A 21,518-nucleotide genomic window follows, 5' to 3' on the forward strand; every position below is an offset into this window, starting at 1 on the left:
AAGTAACAGTAATGAGTTCAACATAATTTCTTATATAGGATTTCTGGAAGTCAGTGTTTGGGACATAAAGTATTGGATTTATAATTCCATTCCTAGTGCAAATTACACCTAAGGGATCTGCATCTAGATAGAAAATAATTTAATCAAATTATTTTGTATTGTAGCTCTTTTTCTCCCCACTGACTTGATTAACATACATGTGTCACTTGCACATAGAAATGCAAAAAGTTAATTATCTGTGTAAATAAGGCTTGACTATGAAAGAAAAATCAGATGCTTTTCTCCGAATAATTCACAAAAATGTTTTATATAAGTTTTTAAAATGAAGATAATGAATTTATTTTTTCAAGAGAAAAGGGACTTGATAGTATTATACAGAATATCCATTGATGCCAGAGTAATTAGTGAAGTGAATTTTGATGGGATTGAAATGAAAGAACTTTCCTATTATTCATAACATTTCACTGTTTATATTGCTTAGTGACCGTAAACTACCAGATCGGAAACTTTTTCTGCGCATGCTTCGAAGGTAATTACGGTATAGCATGACACTAATTACTCGAGCCTGAAATTGTTTTGAAACGATGTAGTAGAGAATCACATCCAGACACGTGCTGAGGTTCATGAGGAAGGTGGTAAAGGCTCCCCAGGGATTATAACTGTTCTCCCCCGTTCCCAGCATCAGGAAAGCGAAACAGATGTGGAAGGGCATAAAGCAGACGAGCACCTGCACCAGCAGCGTGATGATGATCCTTATGGACTTCTCCTTGACTTTGGGTTTCAGCTTAGATGTCCTGCCATGAAGGAGATTATGAATAATGACCAAGTAGCACCCAATCATGATGAACAAAGGAATCAAGAAAAAAAATGTCAGTCGAGCGAGGTTCAGCACATTCACAGCTTTTAAATAGATGATGTCAGAAATCTTGAGGCAGGTGGCGGGGGTGGAGTCTTTATCTGGGTCTTTATAGAGCAGTAGCAGAGGGATGGTCGTGGTTAGGGTCATTATCCAGACGCCCACACATGCCAGCACGGCTTTGCACGTGTTTTTAAGTTCTTTGGCATACTTCGGCTGTACTATGGCCATGTATCTGTCGGCACTAATAAAGGCAAGAAGCCATAAAGCAATGCTTGGGTAAAACACTGTGAGAGCTCCAAGAATCTGGCAGAAGTACTCTCCAAATGGCCATTCATCTTTTGCATAATAAAACATTCGAAAGGGTAAAGTCATTATAAATATCAAGTCCACTAATGCCACATTCATCATATAGATGGTTACCGTGGTTCTCTTCTTGGTGGTACAACTGAAAACCCATAATGCAGTGACATTAACAAATAATCCAATTATGAAGATACAGCTATAGAAGACAAGGGCTGCAATTTTGTATTCATCTGGATGTGAGCTGTTAAAAGGGACAGGTTGATCTTGATTGTTCAGGGTGATCATTTTACAGCTTGTTGGTAGGCATGATACTTAGAAACTGTAAAAATAGTTAAGAAAAATAAGAATAAAATCCTTTACTGCCAGTGAATTTTAAGTTTGAGAGCATTTTATGTTACAGACTCACTCTGTGCGTCTTAGTATTTATTAAGGAATCCATTCCCTAGAGATTATTACTAATTTGTATTAATCTATTAAAATGGTCCTGGTGTCATAATTCACTGGGCAAATTCATTCCTCTCTCTCTCCCTGCTTCTTCCCTTCTTCCTACAAGAATAACCATTTCTTTACAATTTTTTCCTATAGTGTGAAATTAGATAGCAATTGTTCCTATAATAACTGTCCTTTGATTTGGACTAATTGGGAAAAGGCCATTCTGAATTTTGACTCTTATACAATTGTTTGCCACTTTTTATCATCTTCATTCTGTTAAAATATTTTGCAACCAGATGAGTAATGTCCAAATAATGTATTTTTGTTCATTAAATACAATTTTAATATACAAAATATGTAAATAGAAACGTGGAAAATTAAGGAACCATTCAACTGGTTAACTACTGAACATTCACAGTAATTCTCATTTGAGAGAGAATGGGAACTTTCCCTTTGTTACAGCTGTAGCCCCACTGTCTATTGAGCATGCAATAGATACTCAATAAATAAATATTTACTGAATTGATGAATAAATAAAGGAAGGAACTTTTGATGAGATGACTCACAGCACTCTGCTAAAAAACTCTAGTTTGTAATTCTCTGGTTTGAAAATGAAGACTTGTGTAGCTGGCTATTAAACTTTTTGTTTTTTTTTAAAGTGGAAACACTTCATAATATTTATTACCTTATGTTCTCCTTAAATTATCATAAGTCTAGAAACAGCAATGTTTTGGGCCATGGTCAGCAGATCAAGAACTAGACTGTTAGAGCAATAGATGAGCTATTTTCTAATGCACAATTGGGAGTACATAATGCCAAGTCTTCCAGGTTTTGTGATTTCAGCTGCTCTACTTCAGTGGTTCACAGAAAGCAGCACCTTGAAAAAAGCTAGTGCCATTAGTAACTTTCATATCCTCATTCCATCTAGATTCAGAAGCTTCAATATTATTTAAATTTTAAAAATTTTCAAAGGAAGTCCAAAAGAGGAGTATCTAAGACAAGTAGATATTAATAAGAAGTCATTCAGCAACTTGATGTGTATGTAGAAACTAATAAATTTCCATCACCAAAAAAAAAAAGTCCATTTTAAATGGAAAGGAGGTTATTTGGGGTTGCAAATATCATTGATTCCTCAGTGTGAAACTTCACTCACCCATGATGCAACACCAACAACAGACTTTAAAAATAGACTTTGCTGCAATGAGATGGAACCTGTGGCATCCCCTTGAAATATGGAGGTGGATGAAAAGTTTCCTTCAGAAATGTCACTTTGCAGAGTGGGCTGTCTTGAAATCAGCCCAAAATTTCTCTTTAAGAAAAACTGTGGGGGAGATTTGCTGTCTGTGGTCAGTGGCATCACGGGCTATTGATAATTAAGAATTAACTTGAGCAATTGCTGTGGATAAGCACAAGAAACGTGCCTGCCTTCCCTTCCCTCCCCTCCCCTCCCCTCCTCCCTCCTCCCCTCCTCCTCCCCCCTCCTCTCCCTCCCCCCCCCCCCCCTCCTCCCCTCCCCTCCCTCCTCCCCCCCTCCTCCTCCTCTCCCCTCCCCTCCCTCTCTTCCCTCCCCTCCCCTCCCCTTCTCCTTCCCCTTCCCTTCTCCTTCCCTTCCCTTCTCCTTCTTTCCTTCTCAAATATTAAGGTTAAATATGATTTAGGAGTGTAATTCTATATATTTAAAAACATATTAAAATTTCCAAATATTGGTGTGACTAGAATATCAATTTCTGTCAAATGAGGAAAGTGCTACAGAGAAAAATTATATCTCTAGTGTCATTCAAAGGAGAGTAATCTTGGAGGCTTAAATCTTATTTTTAACTGGAATGCATTGTTAAATAGTAGCAATTATAATATAAATGAAATTTTATATTTGTTTTTCTTTTTTAGTATTGCATCAGGACTCCCTTCACCTATCCTCATCCTTTAATTTTGTGACATAAGTCCTGTACTTACAAACCATCTTGAGTCTTTTTTCCCACGTTATGCTCAAGCTGTTTTTATGTAGCTTGTCACCAATACTTGTATTCATTTGCTCATGTTTGAAAAAAAATGAGTGATGCATTTGTTTTAAAGGCATTATAGTATTGATTGTGCTCTGCAAACACAGAAATTTTTGGATAAATATTGAAAAGTGATTGACTTTAAAGTCAGCTTTTTAAAAGCTATAGATACCATGATTATCTGTAGCTTTTCTTTTGTTAAAAACCATTAAGTTATTTCATGAAACAATATAATTGAAAACATGTGATGAACATTCCTAAATATACATGATTTACCATAAACATTTTATTTCCTTAAGTTGAAAAAAATTACATTTACTGTTAATGTAAACCAATATTGAAAATAAATGTAAAATCATATTAATGTGGAAAGATGATTATATAGCCTATTTCAAGGTCTTTCACCAATATAGTTTATGTTTTTTTTTTAATTTTTTTTTTTTTTTTTTATAGAGACAGGGTCTCACTATGTTGCTCCTGGGCACAACTGATCCTCCTGCCTTGGCCTCCCAAAGTGCTGGAGTTACAGGCATGGGCCATTGCGCCTAGCCTGTATTATTAAAATGAAATGATTTTTGAAATGTAGTACATAAAGCATTACTTTTGACAATAATCATGAAGTTAATTAAATGCTGCTTACCTCCTGTCCATCAAAAGTCTGTGTGAGAGATGAACATTTTTCAGCACTTCCACTTCTGTCGAAGGGATATCTTTGAGTTGCTTCTGTTAAAATAGCTCTTTCTGGAAACAGTGTATTTAAGAAATGTTGTATTTTGTTTTAGACTCTTTTGTTGCTTTAAAAAGTAGTTTCCAGTGTAACGCGTGGCATGGGAGTTGGTGCTGGGCTGACTGTAATTGCTGCTTTGTCTCTTTCAGGAAGTGCTCTCTGAAATAGGCTTTTTCACCTTATGACTTTACCCTGGATGTGGTTTTTCTCTTTCACAAATGATTTGTTTATGAAGTCACACTTAGCATAAGCTCCCCTTGAAATGATGGCATATATTTAAGATAATTATATACAAAGGATAAAGTTTCTTCAGTTTGTATACTTTGATGCTTAAAGTCTGCATCATCTATGGAAAGAGAAGGAGATTTGATATTGAGTAAAAGGGGGTTGAAAGTCTAGCTTCTTTGCTTTCTAAGCTCTGTGACTTTGTCTAGTTACCTACCCATTCTGACTAACCCTTTGTTCCTACTTCGTTTCTGTACAGTTGAAATAGAGATAATACTATATCCAGTAGGATTGTGAGGGCCCTAAACCAGAAAGATCCCAAGTGCTTAACATAGTACCTGGCACTTAGTAGGTACTCCTAAATAGAGTGTCACTTTTTACTACCAAGTTATTAAAAATCATAGAATATCCACATTTCCACTTTTTACTATTTAAACATTTCTAAATGCTTAAAAGTAGGATCCTTGATTATTTGCTTCTGCTTTGCCACATACATTTATCAACTTTAGTTTGCTGTATTTTCTAAGTCTGCTTTTCTAGTGCATGGAAGTCTAGAAATAATTTCTTTTGCATAAAAATTTCTGCAAATCTTAGCAGAAAGGACTCTGAAGTGTTTAGTGGACTGATTTACATATTAAGAGTGTTTTCACCTAAGAAGGGAAATGAAACCAGCAGAAAGGGAAGTGAGCAACGAATCACTGCCTGCCTTGTTAGGTTAATTTTTTTTTTTACTTTCTCATTTCTTAAAAAAAATTATCTCTCGTTTGCTTATCTTAAAATTTTAATTATCTTTATATTTGGTTATGCATGGTTTGTCAACTTTTAAAAGGTTCATGAACTTAAATGTATTTGTTTTTTTAAATTTTAGACAGTTTGGGGTCCATCCTTTTTTTTTTTTTTTTTTTCCAGACAAAACCATAGTAAGTCTGTGGCTTAGAAAAGTTACTTAAATCCTTGCCTTTGGTGATAAAATACTTTTGATTGTTACAACCTGCCAGAATAATGGGTTTTAGAAGTGTTGGAGATAACCATAGCAACTATTTCTTTTGTGGATGAAGAAATTGAAGGCCAGTTACTTGCTTAAGAACTCAAGGCAAAGCCAGGCCCAGTTTCTCCCACTGTAATAACTTCTTACGAGGTGATTATATTGATCTGTCCACTAGATAGGACTTCTTATGGCTGAATTACATTCATCAATTTTTTATATGTGATGTTATATTTCATACATCACACAGTAGTTTGATGTTTCAGCTGGACAGAAATCTGCCTGCATGCAGACCTAATCTGTCCTTTGCCTCAATCACATAGCTTAGGACTTTTCTAAAATTAAGTATTGATTAGCTTCCCCATTGCTGCTAAAATCAACAGATACATTGATGGCATGTGTCTAGAAGAGTCCTCTCATCAAGACTTGAGTTCTTCACGGTACACAGGGGCATTCTTGTTTCTGAATTGCCAGACTCTTAGAGGAGGCATCCAGGAGTACCTGAGGGCTCTCCATACGCCTGGCTTCAGGTTGGAGTGAGCTCTCACTTTTTCCTCATCTTGCTCTCCATTCCAGCCCTTTGGACTGGCTACATTTGCTCTTCCTGCCTCTCACATGCTGTTCCACCCACTGTGGCATTCCTCACCACTGTCTCCCGCCTGATGGCGTGGCCTGCTGCTCTTTATTCTTGTAGCTACCTTCTTCGGGAAGCTTTCTCTGCCATCCGAAGCTGGGCTGGTTTGTCTGCCCCCCGAAGCTGGGCTGGTTGTTCATCCCTGCAGGTTTCCTTAGCACTTGGTACCTATCCCTGTAGTGGCACATGTTTGCATTGTTACTGCATATTTACTTGCTTTTTCTCCTCCACTAAATTGCATTCCTTGAGAGTTGGCATGTGTTGCATATGTGTGTAGAGAAGAGGCATTTCATATTGGTTGAATTTCTGACTGAACAAGTAGGTGAAGAAATGGAGAGGTTGGGGGAGGAATGGATAAATGTCTGGGCTTTGAGTCAGCAGGCAGGGACACTTTGACCAGCTTATGAGATGGGGAGACTTAGGCAAGGGCCTGAGGTCTGTAGTCCTTCCCTGCAACCCGTGAGCCCTGTAGCATTGACCCCATTCTCTGTGCTCCTGGATCTCCGCGATGGTTTTGTGTTGGCAGGGAATTATAGTGAAAAGAAACTGCCCAATCATTTGACAGCAAGTAAACAATGGGTCGAGGATTCAACTTGTATAGTGTAGACACAAGTTTCTTTAATACTTGAACCTAATAAATTTTTTTTTTCCCCAGAGGAACTTATTCAGGGACCATTCATGCAGCTTTAATTTCTTCACTTACTTTGGAATATGAGTGAAAGAGAAATTTTTCACTTGCAAAAGAGGGATTTTACTTATTCCCAGAGACTGCAAGATTCCCTTTGCTTTATCAAATAATGTGTTTTAGCTGCAGTGTTGGATTTTGGTTTTGATATTAAAAGCCATAAGTGAATTTTGATTTTAGCACTAGAAGCCAGTTTTTGAGTGAATATAATTCAGTTAAGCCAGTTTTTAATGAGAAAGAATGTAGTTAATAGATCTGTATAGCAAATTCCCACTATAAAACATGCTTCTATACTAGACATTTGTCTATGCCACAGGTAAAATAATATTTCCTGTTCTGTTAGCATAGCAAGTGTGAGGGCAGCTTATCCTTGTTGCCTCCCATCAGTGCGGGGACCAGGGGTCCACTGTTGTTACTGTTCATGTATCCCAGCATGGGGACAGTCAGCACACAGCCAGTCCCCAGGGAGAAGAGGGTGTGAGGCAGACAAAGAGTGCTCTGAACTAGAGGAGAGGCCTATCCTTTGGCCTTGACATCCTCCAACCTTTGTCCCCTCCTTTGTGTTTCTCAAACTTGTATCTAAACTGACTGCTCTTTGGGTGTGGGTGTAGGGGAGATATGTTGAATAGTAAGAGTTTCTGGATAAAGAAGATTGAGAAACTATTTGTCTAAATGTGTGGTTTTTCTTAAGTCCCAACAATTTACAGCTATAATCTTCTAACCCAGTTAGTATACCTCCTTTCTGTTTGGTTTCCTAAATTGTATTGTAAATTTAATATTCCCAAATGTCTTGTCTTTAGCAATTTTTGTGTGTAGTTTTAAAGATTTATAGACATGTAGACATTCAGACACTTAACCTCACAGCAAACAAGTTGAACCCATATCTAACCATATATAAGTGATGGCAATGAAATCAGTCCTGGAACCACTGAAGTCCCATGGGACGCCAGGCCCAGAGTTTGCAGTGTGACATTTTACTCTCGGAACAGAGATCCAGAGTCGCCAAGGCAGCAGATTGAGTAGAACTCCGTGGATATTGTGATGCACACAACCTTCCACTTCACATTCTGATCTCACAGTTACCAGAGGTGCAAATGGAGATGGGTATACAGTAGTCCCCTCATCCGCAATTTTGCTGTCTGAGGCTTCAGTTACCTTCAGTCAAATGTGGTCTGAAAATATTAAATGGAAAAATTCTAGAAATAAACAATTCATAAGTTTTCTATTGCGTACCATTCTGAGCAGCATGATGAAATCTCTCACTGTCCCGCTCCTTCCTCCCCAGGACATGAGTCCTCCCTTTGTCCAGTGTCTCCACACTGTAGACATTCCCACCCATTAGTCACTTTCATAGCCACCTTGGTGATCAGGTTTACTATCACAGTATCACAGTGCTTGTGTTCCAGTAACCCTTATTTAATTAATAATGGTCGCAAAACACAAGGGTACTGAGCCTAATGTATAAGTTAAACTTTATCATAGGTATGTATGTACAGGAAAAAAAAAAGTAAGTATAGGGTTTGGTACTATCTGCAGTTTCAGGCATCCACTGGGGGTCTTGGAATGTATCCCCTGAGAATAAGAGGGAACCACTGTATAGTTAACACCTAGTAATATGAGGAAGTGCATTTCAGAAGAAGGAGGAGGGCCGGGCACAGTGGCTCATGCCTGTAATCCCAGCACTTTGGGAGGCCAAGGCGGGTGGATCACCTGAGGTCAGGAGTTCGAGACCAGCCTGGCCAACATGGCAAAACCCTGTCTCTACTAAAAATACAAAAATTAGCTGGGCATGGTGGTGCATGCCTATAATCCCAGCTACTCAGGAGGCTGAGGCAGGAGAATCGCTTGAACCTGGGAGATGGAGGTTGCAGTGAGCCAAGATCACAGTGAGCTGAGACTGAACTCCAGCCTAGGCAACAGAGCAGGACTCCCTCTCAAAAAAAAAAAGGACTTGTGGAAGGCCAGAATTGGTAAACGAACAAGAGATGTGTTATCAGGTTATTTAAACATAAACCTATATAATAGTGTGTGTGGTTGAGGATTTTAGTACACAGCCATCTGTATAGTAAAAGTAACCATGTATCTATAAGGTTGAGGGTTGTTGGTTTAAGACAAGTTACTTAGGATTTTTTATTATATCTGCCATTATTCTTAACTAAATTATGAAAGGTAATCAGAGGTGACTGTCAGGCATGATTCTGAGAGCCTCACATGCTTGAGCTAACTTAACCTTAATGCCGACTGCAAAGTATGTAGTTTACATGGTGTGACCTAGAAATATTTACTCATGACTCTCAGATTGTATGTTCTTTCTGTATTTTGCATTATAATATTATACTTTGTTTTAGTAATTTTTGCTGAAGTTGGCCCTGCTTAATAGAGAATCATCATAAATGGTAATTTGACTTATAGCAAACAATCTCCTGAGGGAATAGACCATCTTTTTATCTCCCTGTTTCTTGCTAATGAGTTGATATTCTCAAGGAAAGGTTTTATAGCTGGATTCTGGTAGCTTGTACATGTAATTGTGGTTTCTGGGATCTCTGTCATTCCGTGGCCAAAAGACTTGAACAAGCACTCAAGAATGAGTAGATCCAAATCGTCAGCAACATGTAAATCTGCTCAACTTTTTATTAGTAATTGGGAAAATGAAAATTAAAACGACAGCAGGGTATTATCCATTCACCAGAATGCCTACGATGAAAAAGACGGACAGTGCGAAGTGCTGGCAAAGATGTTGAGTGATGAGGATATTGAGTAACAAGGAACGTTGCTGGTGGACGTTTAAACATGGAAAACAGTTTAATATTAAGTATTAAAATGAAGATACCAACACTCCATGACTCAGGGTCCACTCCTAGGTCTATAACCAGTAAAAACACATGCTGCGTACCAGGAGATATGGATAAGAATGTTCGCGGTAACGTTATTTACAACAACTCCAAATTAGGAACAACCTGAATGTTCAACTATAGCATGATTAAGTCACTTGTGGTGTAGGCATAGAGTGGAGTGTCAGTCACAATCACAATTGATGATCCACAGGGGAGATAGAACAACATGTATGAATCTCATGAATCTCGTGTTAAGTTGAAAAAGCCAGACATGAAGGAATTCATATCCTGTAATTCCATTTGTATAAATTTCAAAAAGCAGATGAAATGAAAATACAGTGCTTAGGATTTCATGCTTAGGTGGTAAACCTTTTGGGTGTGGTGTGGGCATGTGTAATAATAAGGGGCCCCCATCATCTGTACGGCAGGATCCTGGAGCTGTTGCTTTTCTTACCCTCACCACGCTTAGGCCCAAAGAGATCAAGGGAGGGAGAGGTTACTAGAACTTGGAAGGAGAGACCCCAGTCAAGTCAGCTGCCTTGGAGCAATGCTTTTCATTTGAGAGACGGTAAGCCTGAGGTTCCCTTACAGGAGGGAACCAGGGAAATACACACTCTGACCTCAGGTTCCTCTTGGCCTAAATCTCCCCTGAGGCTCCTGTTAGCAGGAAGCCAGGGGCCCGTGAGCCTTTGCGTGGAGTTTGGACCCACCAGCCTCTGGGACAGAGAACAGGCTAGGGAAGGGAAAAGAAGCAAATGGATTTTCTGGCACCCTATACTTTTCTGTATATGTATTACCTTTCCTATTTAAAAACTGCCTTATAGCTTGTGTAAAGTGCATGCTGTAGACACTAAATACTAGTTCTCTTGGCCTCGTTTGTCCCCTTTTTTTCTTTGTAGCATATTTAAATTTTTCCTGTCTTTAGACTGGGACTGGATAGCTGTGCAGGAGCCCAGCCTGTGCCACTAACTGACCAGGTTGTCTTAACCATGTTAGCTCATTTCTCTGATCGTCACTCTCCCCAGGGGAAGTTGGGTGAGGCCTTCTGTGAGGGGTCATCCACTTCCAGCCTTGTTTAATTTGAAGGCATTCCTCTCCCCAACTCTTTCCATTGCAGAGTATTTTACCTTTGGTCTTCCTCTGAATTTCTGTAGGACTGTGGATAGGAGCCGGCAGGATAGGAGCTTGGAGTCTGCATGGAAGCCTGAATGCGTCCAGCATTCATTTCCTAAGTCGTCATCCCAGGGAGGAAAACCAAGAATGTGTCTGCTGAAGTTTGGGCCTACTCTAAATGCAAAGCAGTCAGTCCCCTAATGTGGTCACATTAGTTCCTGATCTTTGCCATCGTTGTGTTTTGTTTTGTTTTTAATTGTTCTTCAGTGTGTATGTTTTTTACCATATTTTAAATTTATTCTTAAGTTGACCTCTTGGAGACATTATAATCAACCTTCAGAGGAAGACATGTTATTTTTTTCTTGGTAATAAAACTGCATTGATTTTGGTTACTGAGACAAGGTATGTACCAGAACTCTCCCTTGTATGCGTGTAAAATAAAACTAGTGCTCCATTCAGTTGAATATTTGCAGTAATGTTATCTCCTTATTGCTAATACCATTTGTATGGGTAGACTTTATGAGAAGTTTATGACTTTCAGCTCATACAGCCTCTTGCGCTCAGCAAGCCACACAGTCTAAAGAGAGTCTTAACCGAGAAGGGAAGGAAGGAGGCAGGCAGGACCACCCTGAGACCCACAGGCCAGCTGCCGCTGTGCTTCTTTGGAATGAAGGGTCTCAGACCCTTGACTTACATCTTTCTGCCTCTGGTGTAGGATTTGCTCTTCTAACATGAATGGAACATTTGATTTAGGATCAGTAATTACAGGTTTTAGAACTGAAGTTTGAAGTATCTGTGACACATCTCTCTTTGACAGTCGTGTGGGTACTGATCCCTGATTGCACTTTGACCCCTTTTCTTCTTCTTCTTCTCGTTTTGTGTATGCCTTGTGAACAAGGACCTGGCACGTGTGTCTTCAAATGTTTCAGCGCATCTAGAGTAGTGCTTCACCCAGCAGGCCATCAGTTAACAGGCATGTGGATTCGACTGGTGTTTGTGTTTTTCTGTAAGAAAGGTTATGCCATATCTCAAAAAATGAATGGCTAATGTTTCTAGGTAGATACAATCACAAAGACATACCAAATAAAATAATGAGACAAAAAGAAATAGGTAGATTGGGATTGGCTGTGTAGAAGTTTTAAGGTGAAAGTGGGCAAGTTAAAAAGGTTTCATATTAGAGAAGTTAGTTGCAATTTATTGAATGTAGGAGTACTCACAGAGTTTATTTGAACATGAAATAGATCTAGGTTTCTTATGTATGGTCTCCAGTTTTCCATACTGATTGATAGTTCAGGGCTGCTTTGACATAAATACTGTGCTTCTACTGCCACCTACAGATGATTAGTGGGTCTTGGAGCTCTTCACCTTTACCGCTTCTAAAGTCTCTTCGAAATTGAAATAAATTTTTTAAAAAGCTATTAATTGGTGGAATATTATAAAATATTTTAATGTTACTTTATGCATATTTCTATATTATATTACATAATACTATATAATATATAGTTTTATATCATAGATATGAACATATTCCTCTAAAACAAGGTGGCCAATCTTTTGGCTTCCCTTGGCCACATTGGGAGAACTGTCTTGGGCCACACATAAAATACACTAACACTAATGATAGCTGATGATCAAAAAAAAATTGTGAAAAAAACTCATAATATTTTAAGAAAGTGTACTAATTTGTGTTGGACTGCATTCAAAGCTGTCCTGGGCCCATGTGGCCCATGGGCTGCAGGTTGGACAAGCTTACTCTAAAACATTTTGACTTGTAGACCATTTCTGCCCTCTTTGGAAGCATCCTTTTTTTTAGGAAACAGTTTTCCTCTGTAGGACTATGTGTATTCCTGGGCTAGGGCCTTGAGAAGATTCCATTTTAACTCTTATTTGTATCTGATATTATACTAAGATATTAAACATAAATGTGGCCTTAGAACAAATTTGACATGTTAAATATATATATATATGTATTAGAAAATTTATCGTCTTAACCATGTTTAAATGGGCAGTTTAGTAGTGTTAAGTTCATTCACATTGTTGTGCAGCCAACCTCCAGGACATTTTCATCTTCCCAGACTGAAAGCCTGTACCCATCATACAGCAAATATCTCTTCAGTCCCTACTTTCAGTTCTTTTGGGTTATATCCCTGAAAGTGAAATTGCTGGATCATGTGGTAATTCTGGTTTTAGTCTGTTGGGGAATGGCTGTACCGTTTTCCCCAGCAGCTGCAGCAGCAACACAATGCCCAGTTTCTCCCTATCTTGGCTTGCACGCACATCTCTCTCGCACTCGCCCTTCCCTCCCCTCCCTCCCTTCCTTTCCTGTAGTAGCCATCCTCATGGGCATAAGGTGGTATCTCATTGTGGTTTCATTTCCATTTCCGATGATGAGTGACTTCAAGAATCTTTTCATGGGCTTCTTGGCCATTTATATTTCTTCTTTAGATAATTGCCTATTCAAGTTCTTTGCCCATTTGTTAATCGGTTTGTTTGTTTCTTGGTTGTTTAGCTGTAGGAGCTCTTTATGTAATCTAGATGTTAATCTCTTATCAGACGATTTGCAAATATTTTTTCTCTTATTCCATAGGGTGCCTCTTTTCTTTGTTGATTGTCCTTTGTTGCAATTTTTGGAGCATATTTTAGGCCTGCTCATTTATCATATTTTGATGGTAAGGATGAATTTCATAGCTTTAGATTTCTAAATGGTGAGGGGAAGGGAGGAGAGGTTATCCTGAGTAAAATCAATGAGTCCTTTTGGAACCTGTCCTCATGACTTAAGCCAAAGCAGTATTTTCCTGCAGTCCTCAGCACCTTTGCCTTGTCCGGGAGGATATAAGTAAGGCAGGAAGAAACTAGCTGTGTTCCAGAGTCTGCTCACTTCAGAGCCTTCCACTTGCTAGTGCTGCTTTCTTATGCTCTGAAAACTATCTGCCTTTATTATTACAGTCATTTGAAATTGAAAGAGTAACATTTATCTTTTTATAGCATTCTTGGTCCCTGCTGTTCTGACTAATATTTTGTCAGTGATAAAAAGTACCAAAATATAGTGTGTTTGCTCATCAGATTTGCAAATTACAAAAACTAGGAGGATATTTCAGTAATGGTGGAAGCTAAGCTTCTGTAACAAACCGCTGACATAGTGGCTCAAAGAGCGCAGATATCCATTTCACTTTTGTAACCACCCTGTGGGGTAGGCAGGCTCTGTTCCAGTAAGTCGTCAAGGGCCTGGGCTGGCGAAGCAGCTCTGCTCTCTTCAACATGTGCCTTCCAAGGAGGCTCCATGGCTTCTGCTTCCCGCTGGTGTGGAGGAAAGAAGGGGCATACAGGAGGAAGGATTGCCTTTCCCCAGGTACCTTCAAGGTTGCAGATATCACTCCTGCTCCCAAACCATTGGCAAGAACTTGGTCACGTGGCCACACCTAATCATAGGGAGGCTGGGAGATGTAATCTTACCTGGGCAGTCGTGTCCCTGGAGATAAGGGAACAGTGGGTTTTGGGGGAGCTGCTAGCAGTCTTCTCAGAAGAGCAATAGCTCTAACACATTAGCTGCCTCAGCAAGCTGGAGTTTTGGGCTTTACAGTCAAAATATGAAACATAGAAGGAGGCCAGGCATGGTGGCTCTCACCTGTAATCTCGGCATTTTGGGAGGCCAAGGTAGGCGGATCGTTTTGAGTCCAGGAGTTGGAGACCATCCTGGGCAACATAGCAAAACCTTGTGTCTACATAAAATACAAAAAATTAGCCGGGCGTGGTGGCATGTGCCTGTAGTCTCAACTACCTAGGAGGCTGAGGTGGGAGGATCACCTGAGCCTAGAGGGCCGAGTCTGCAGTGAGCCACAATCCTGTCACTGCACTCCATTCAGCCTGGGCTACAGAGTGAGACTCTGTCTCAAAAAAAAAAAAAGATAAAAGGTAAAGAAGGTAAGAGAGAGAACATCAGGTCGTTCTCGTGAGTCTTAAAAAATCAGCTGTAGAGGCACTGAATGGCAGAGTTGTTTGGCTTGTGAAATGGCATCATGGAGTGACTGCCAGTTGACACTAATGTGCTCCTAGATGCCATTTGTAGGATTACAGGGAAACAAGGATGTTGCTGGTGGTCCAGGTTGGCATCAGGATGGGGTGGAGATGGAGACTGGCCGTGGGAGAAACAGGTGGAGAACAGGCATTGCTTACCCCAGAGAGAAGAAACTGGGGCAGAATGGGGCAGAACTGTCTTCCACTGTTGAAAGGGCTGCTCAGTGAAAGAGGAGTTAAATAAGGGGGGAATGGCCTGTGGTGAATGAAAACCACAGGGACATGCTATGGGATATAGCTTTGGGCTTGGCATAAGGAGTAACTTTGCAGCACTCACTGTCTGAGGATGAGATGATCTCCCTTGGAAGCTGCTGAATTTGACACTGAGGATACTCAGGCCTTGGCAGGGAGAGTGTGAGGCAGGGGTGTTGCAGGAAGTCCACTCATTGGTAAGTACCACAAATGGAGTGCCTATGAAATCCCTTTAAACCATGAGCTTTCTGTGGTTTAAATGAGCTATATTCTGATTCTGTGCTCTTCTTTATTGTGAGATTCATAAGTAGGCTTAGAGAACTAGAGAAATTAATTGGAGTCCAGCCAAGGGACCACATTTCCCAGGATGTCCTGTGCATCCTAGTACTGGTACAGCAGAACTTGTTCCAGGACATAATTCACTGCAATGTATAGTTATTATTACATTTCTCAAACTCTGTAGTACAAAGAGGTTTGATATTTTTTCTATATAATCTAAGTGATTGATTTTTTGCTTTCTTATAAGCAAGGAGTATTTTTAAATTTTGAAGTACGTACTTCCAGAAAGTCTTTATAAATACTTAAAGAGGAACAGAATGAGAAAATCCTGACACTATTAAGGTAAGAGCTAAATAATGAGTTGGTAGGGTGACCTATTTGAAACATTTATAAAATAAAATATTCAAAATAAATTACATTTTTCATATTATTACTACGAATTCTTACAGAACTTTAATCTAGACTGTAAGCTTCCATGTTAAAGCTGTTTTCCCCTTTCTGAAATGAGCATGCTCAGCAGTTCAATAGGCATTGCCTGCAGTAACACTGCACTAGATGGCAGTGTTACATAGAACTTGATAAAAGCTTTAACTCCTCTAAAATAAGTTATTAAATGGGGCTCATATGGTGAAACATTTTTGTAATAAATGAAAGAATGGTATTATACTTTATACAAACACCTTTAACAGTTTGATACCCTGTGACTATTTCAAAAAGATGTGTGCTGTAGTTAGAATTAAAAACTGGTATTGTGTATGTGTGTTAATTTTTTCCTAAACAACACAATAAAGTATTTTAAACACCACTGGTATAGCAATTGTGAAACTCGTATGATGTAAACCTAAGAATGATTTTTAGTTCTGATTATTCATGGGCCCAGCTCAGCACAGTTCCCAATTTTAACTACGTAAGGTGAGGCGACACACTACTTGGCCCTAATAGTAACATTAAAGAAAAAAATAATCATTATCTGAAAATTATTGAGCTAATCAAAGAGAATCGTAAGCAGATATTTTTATCAAGGGCATATAGTAATATTGTTTGCCATTTTGTGTCTCGTTGAAGTCTTATATGAGCCACAGACTGTTTTCACTAGAACGCACATGTATGTAAATGTTAATAAGAAAATAATTGGAATTTAGCAGAGGTGAATATTATGATCACATTTATAGTCAGCTTTTGTCTTCCTAAATAATGCTCCTTAGCTAATTCTTGGGCACAAATCAAGTGTTAGATTTTAATTCCTACTTTTTACATTTCTATATCAATGTCCAAGAGTATAGTGGTATCAACAACAAGTAGAATAAAACCCAGAAAGTAAGCAAGTAGGGAACGAGAGTTTGTACATAGAAACATAGTTAGATAGAAATTGATGGTTGATGGTGTGGACATGCACATGAGTTCTGAAGAAGGATAAAAATAAGGAACAGGAAGCTGAACTGTAAAAGATGATTTTCAGTACATTGCGTACTTTTATTAACTTAGAAAATATGCTAATCTTTTATGGTAAATTATCGGGAAAGTCAATTTCAGTCATGTTTTAGGAGAAGAATCAATTTCCAAAGTGAGGAAGAGAATAGCTTGACACTTCCTTGTATAAAGTAGCCACTTAGTAAATGTTTGAGCATTTATGCATGCCTGAATGAATGAGAGAATTCTACCTCATATTTTACAAGAGCAATCGGCTCTTTTCTGATTTCCCCAATCTTTTTGCATTCTCTTTTCCTCTTGTTAAATTATTTGTTGAGTACCTACTTTAAGATAAGCATTGTTCTGGGCTCTGAGGATCCTGCACTGATCAAAGCAGACAAAATCTTTGTCCTCATTGACTGTACATTGTAATTGAGGGTAAAAGACAGTAAACAAAATAAAAATTTGTAATATATATATGCCAGATCATGATCTATGTTGTACAAAACTAAATAAACTAGGGAAGGGAATGCCAGGGTGTGAGTGGGATTGCAGTTTTAATGATTCTAGTAAGGAAAAGCTTCAGAGATCAGGTAATATTTGAGCAAAGACCTGAAGGGGTCAAGGAGTGAGCTATGTGGAGATCTTGGGGAAAGTATTCCAGATATCAGAGACTGCCAGTGCCAAGGCCCTCAGGTGGAGACGGGACCTCCCGTATGTGGACAGCTGGAGCAGAGTGATGGGGGGGATGGGGTGTGGGGAGATAGTAGGAGATGAGGCCAGGGAGGTAAGAGTGGTCACTGGCCTTTCAGGCCATTGTACTAATTTTGGCCTTTAATCAGGGCATTTGGGAGCCATCGCATGATGCTTTGGGAGATGAAGTCATGTTGGCCTGTGCTATCTTTTCATTGTTTCCCATTCTTTTTTTAAAAAGCACTTAATCATTTTATACATACTTATAGTTTTTAAATTGTTTTTCACTTCTGCTTCTCAGGTTATCAAATTCTCCCTCAGGGTAGTCTGTTGTTTCTTATAGTTTTAATTTTTTATTGTGAACTCATTTTCAGTGGTTTCATTTGCTCTTCGAGTCCCCATGTCCCCCAGCTCACGAAAGTATCTCTGTTGAGGGATTTTGTGTTTACTACTGCTGGGTCCTGAGGGGTTTTTGTTGCCTGGATTAGCTTTTATATTATTTTCTTAACTTAGAGCTCCCAGACCATTCAAGTGGGGGTAAATCTAGGCCACAAATTCAGGTATGATGTTGGCCTTAGATTTTAATTTTTTGTTAGGACTGTTTGATCTTTTTGTTTCCAAGGCTTTTAATGTAAGCTAACTTTCTTTGTTGTTTCAGCAGACTGTAAATGGAATATTTTTAGTCTTCTCTCTAAAAGACAGTGATCTTTGATGGTCTGGGCTCAGTCCCAGCTCTCTTTCCTTGAGCTGCTTGAGGTCACCTCTTTCTAGCTCTACCAGACCTAAAAATCCCAGCCCACAACTCCAGGGGCTTGTATCTAGGTCAAGTGCCTTGTGGGCCACTGAAGCAGCCCATATTTTAATTTCTGTCTTTGTTTCTGATATCTGGGTTCATTAGAGAAATTTTTAAGCATGTATAAGAAAGGAGAGAACACTGTAATGAACCCCATGTTTCAACATCACCCACCTTCAACACTGATCAACTCATGGCCACCTTGTTTTATCTGTGTCCTTAATCTTAAGCCATTCTCATGGGCCTGTGACAGACTCTCTTTGGCACATAAACCCAGGAGCAGGAATGTAAGGTCATAGGATATACGAGTGTCTTAGAAAACTCACGCTGTCATAGAGTGGGTGGCTTACACAGAAATTTATTTTCTCACAGTTTTGGAGGCTAGAAGTCCAAGATCAGGATGTTGGCATGGTCAAGTTCTGGTGAGGGCCTGCCCTCTTGCTGTGTCCTTACATGGCTGAGAGAGCTCACTTTGGTCTCTATTCCTCCTCTTACAAGGGCACTAATCTCATCATGGGAGCCCCAACCTCATGACCTCACCTAAACCTAATTGCCTCCCAAAGGTCCTACCTCCAGATACCACCACACTGGGGGCTAGTGCTTCGACATATGAATTTAGGGGTGGGGGGAGACAAAGTTCAGTGCACAGCAGCATGTATGTGTGTGTGTATGTGTACATTGTGAGTCTGTGTGTGTATCTGCTTCTTTACTCTCTCTTCCATTGGTCCATGTGTCTGTTCATGCTCTAGTATTTTTAGCTATTTTGTTTTGTAGTATGTATTGATATCTAGTAGAACAGGTTACTCTTTTTTTTTTTTGGTTCATCTTTTTCAAGATTAACCTAACTATTCTTCTGTATAAATTTGAGAGTAAGTTAATCAGTTATCCTTAAAAATTCAGCTGGAATTTGAGATATTAATATTTTCTTTTATCTCTTCTATTAGTATACCTATTAATATATTTTATAACTTGAGGTTCATCTTTTCTAAAAATGTTGCTTTCCTAATTGGTAATATTGTTCAGTTTGTTTCTTTTATGTTGTGACTGTGTTCTAAGGTTGCCTAGTGATTTTGGCCTCTGAACTCATGCTTCCCTGAAAGGTGTTAAACCACTTTGGCAGAGTCAGATTAGGTTAAGAGGGGCAGTGAGCACCCAGGATAGAGAATCCACAGCCACTGCAGGACCTTTGTGATCCACTCCTGTTTGGTGAGGTTCCAGAGGTGTCTTGGCTAGTGAGGGATTCATTTTTAAACTCTCAGAAATTAGCAGTATTGAGAATAAGCAGTTGCTTTATATGGTAGTTTGCTTCTCCTGGGGGAAAGGAAAGATGTAGAGGAAGAAATGGGTAAGGAAATGCTATCTCTTGTCACCAATACCTACCTTGCAGTGTGGCTGTTGATGAATTTAGTGTTGATCTGATTATTAATACTTTGTGACAGTTTTGATGAGGTGGTTTGGAGTGATGAATCCAAACAGATTCATCCATTTGGGTTGTACGCTTGGTGTGGGCCCTGTCAAACAGGTGATCCCTGTATTTCTCTTCTTGAATTTTTCCTGAATTATTTTGATCACCTCCTCTTCCATTTTTCTCAGTTCTTTCTGGAAATCCTATTATCTAGATGTTCAGTCTCCTGGACAGGTCCAGTTTTCATCTTTTTTTTTTTTTTTTTTTCCTGCTTTCTTTCTCTGTGTTTTTGCTCTCCTTGTTGGGAGGTTTCCTGGGTTCTACCTTGCAATTATTCTAATTAATATTTTAAAATAAATTTTTATTGAGGTATAAATATATATATCTTGAGTCCAGAGCTCATAGACTTTTTACAAAGTGACACCTTCTAAGCACCATCTAGTTGAAGAACAGAATGTGACCCACTCCCTAAAAGGTCCACTTCTGCTACCTTACAGTTACTCCTTCCTCCCAGAAGTCTACACTGACTTTTAACACCCTGATCTAGTTTTGTCTGTTTTTAAACTTTACATAATAGAAATGTGGACTCTTCTGTATCTTGCTTATTTTTTTCAGTATTCTGTTTAGTTTCACCTGTGTTGCTGTATGTAGCTGTAGTTAATTTTTTTTCCATTATCGGTATAGTATTTTGGTGTGTGAATACCACCATCTATCCATTCTACTGCTTTTTTTATTTTCTTGAGATAGGGTCTTGCTCTGTTGCCCAGGCTGGAGTGCAGTGGCATGATCACAGCAGCCTCGACCTCCTGGGCTCAAGCGATTCTCCTGCCTCAGCCTCCACGGTAGCTGAGACTACAGATGCACTCCACCAGGATTGGCTAGTTTTTTTTATTTTTAGTAGAGACAAGGTCTGGCTATGTTGCCCAGGCTGGTCTTGAATTCATGAGCTCAAGTGATCCTCCTGCCTTGGCCTCCCAAAGTATTAGGATTACAGGCATGAGGCACATGCCTGGCCTCATAATACTGTTAATGTTAATGGACATTGGGATTGTTTATAATTTGGGAATATTACAAATACTGTCATTATGAATATCCTTTTTCCTTTTCTTTTCTTTTTTTTGAGACAGGGTTTCACTGTTGCCCAGGCTGGAGTGTGGTGGCATGCAGTCATGGTTCACTGCAGCCTCAACTACCCGGCCTCAGGTGATCCTCCCACCTCAGCCTCCCAAGTAGCTGGGATTACAGGTGTGCACCACCACTCCCAGCTAATTTTTGTATTCTTTGTAGAGATGAGGTTTCTCCATGTTGCCCCAGCTGGTCTCAAACTCCTGTGCTCAAGCAGTCCTCCCACCTCTACCTCCCAAAGTGCTGGGATTATAGGTGTGAGCCACTGCACCCAGCTTGAATGTCTTTGAACATGTCTTTTGTTGCATATATGTATGCATTTCTGCTGGGTGTGTACCTAGGAATGGAAAGCGGAATCATAGTGTATACAGATGTTTAGATTTGGAAGCTACTGCTAGTTTTCCTGTGGGTCAGAAATTTAAGAGCAGTTTAGCTAGGTGATTCTGGCCTAGAGTCTCCCATGTGGTTGTACTCAGGATGTCAGGGACCACAGTCATCTTCAGGCTTTACTGGGATTGGAAGACTCACGGTGCTGTTGGCAGGAAGCCTCAGCTCCTCACCACAGAGCTGCCTCCTGAAGTGGCAGCTATTACAGCTTCCCCCAGGTGAGTGGTTCAAGAATGTTGCAGTCCTTTTAATTTTAGTCATTCTAGCAGATGTGTGGTGATATATTTTTGTGATTTCAATTCACATTTCCTTGATGACAAATGAGATTGAGTACGTTTTCATTTATTGGTTTGTTGTTTTGGT

General features: G+C 39.4%; 2 protein-coding genes across 4 annotated transcripts in view; one reads left to right on the forward strand and one right to left on the reverse strand.

Moving 5' to 3' along the window:
- UBAC2 (UBA domain containing 2) overlaps window positions 1-21,518 on the forward strand; it is a 190,170-nt gene that overhangs the window by 49,897 nt on the left and 118,755 nt on the right. The window lies entirely within an intron of this gene.
- On the reverse strand, window positions 298-4,663 carry GPR18 (G protein-coupled receptor 18). 2 transcript variants are annotated; one of them, XM_032151186.2, is made up of 2 exons: window positions 4,235-4,663; window positions 298-1,481 (listed from the first exon to the last, which is right to left on the reverse strand). In XM_032151186.2, exon 2 carries the CDS (start codon window positions 1,445-1,447, stop codon window positions 452-454), a length of 996 nt encoding a protein of 331 aa, XP_032007077.1. In that variant the 5' UTR covers window positions 1,448-1,481; window positions 4,235-4,663; the 3' UTR covers window positions 298-451. The 2 variants fall into 2 exon arrangements, with proteins under 2 accessions (XP_032007077.1, XP_058294017.1); XM_058438034.1 differs by lacking the exon at window positions 4,235-4,663 and adding an exon at window positions 2,280-3,039.

This window comes from Hylobates moloch, unplaced genomic scaffold, assembly GCF_009828535.3.
Source record: "Hylobates moloch isolate HMO894 unplaced genomic scaffold, HMol_V3 SCAFFOLD_4, whole genome shotgun sequence".
Lineage (NCBI taxonomy): Eukaryota > Metazoa > Chordata > Mammalia > Primates > Hylobatidae > Hylobates > Hylobates moloch.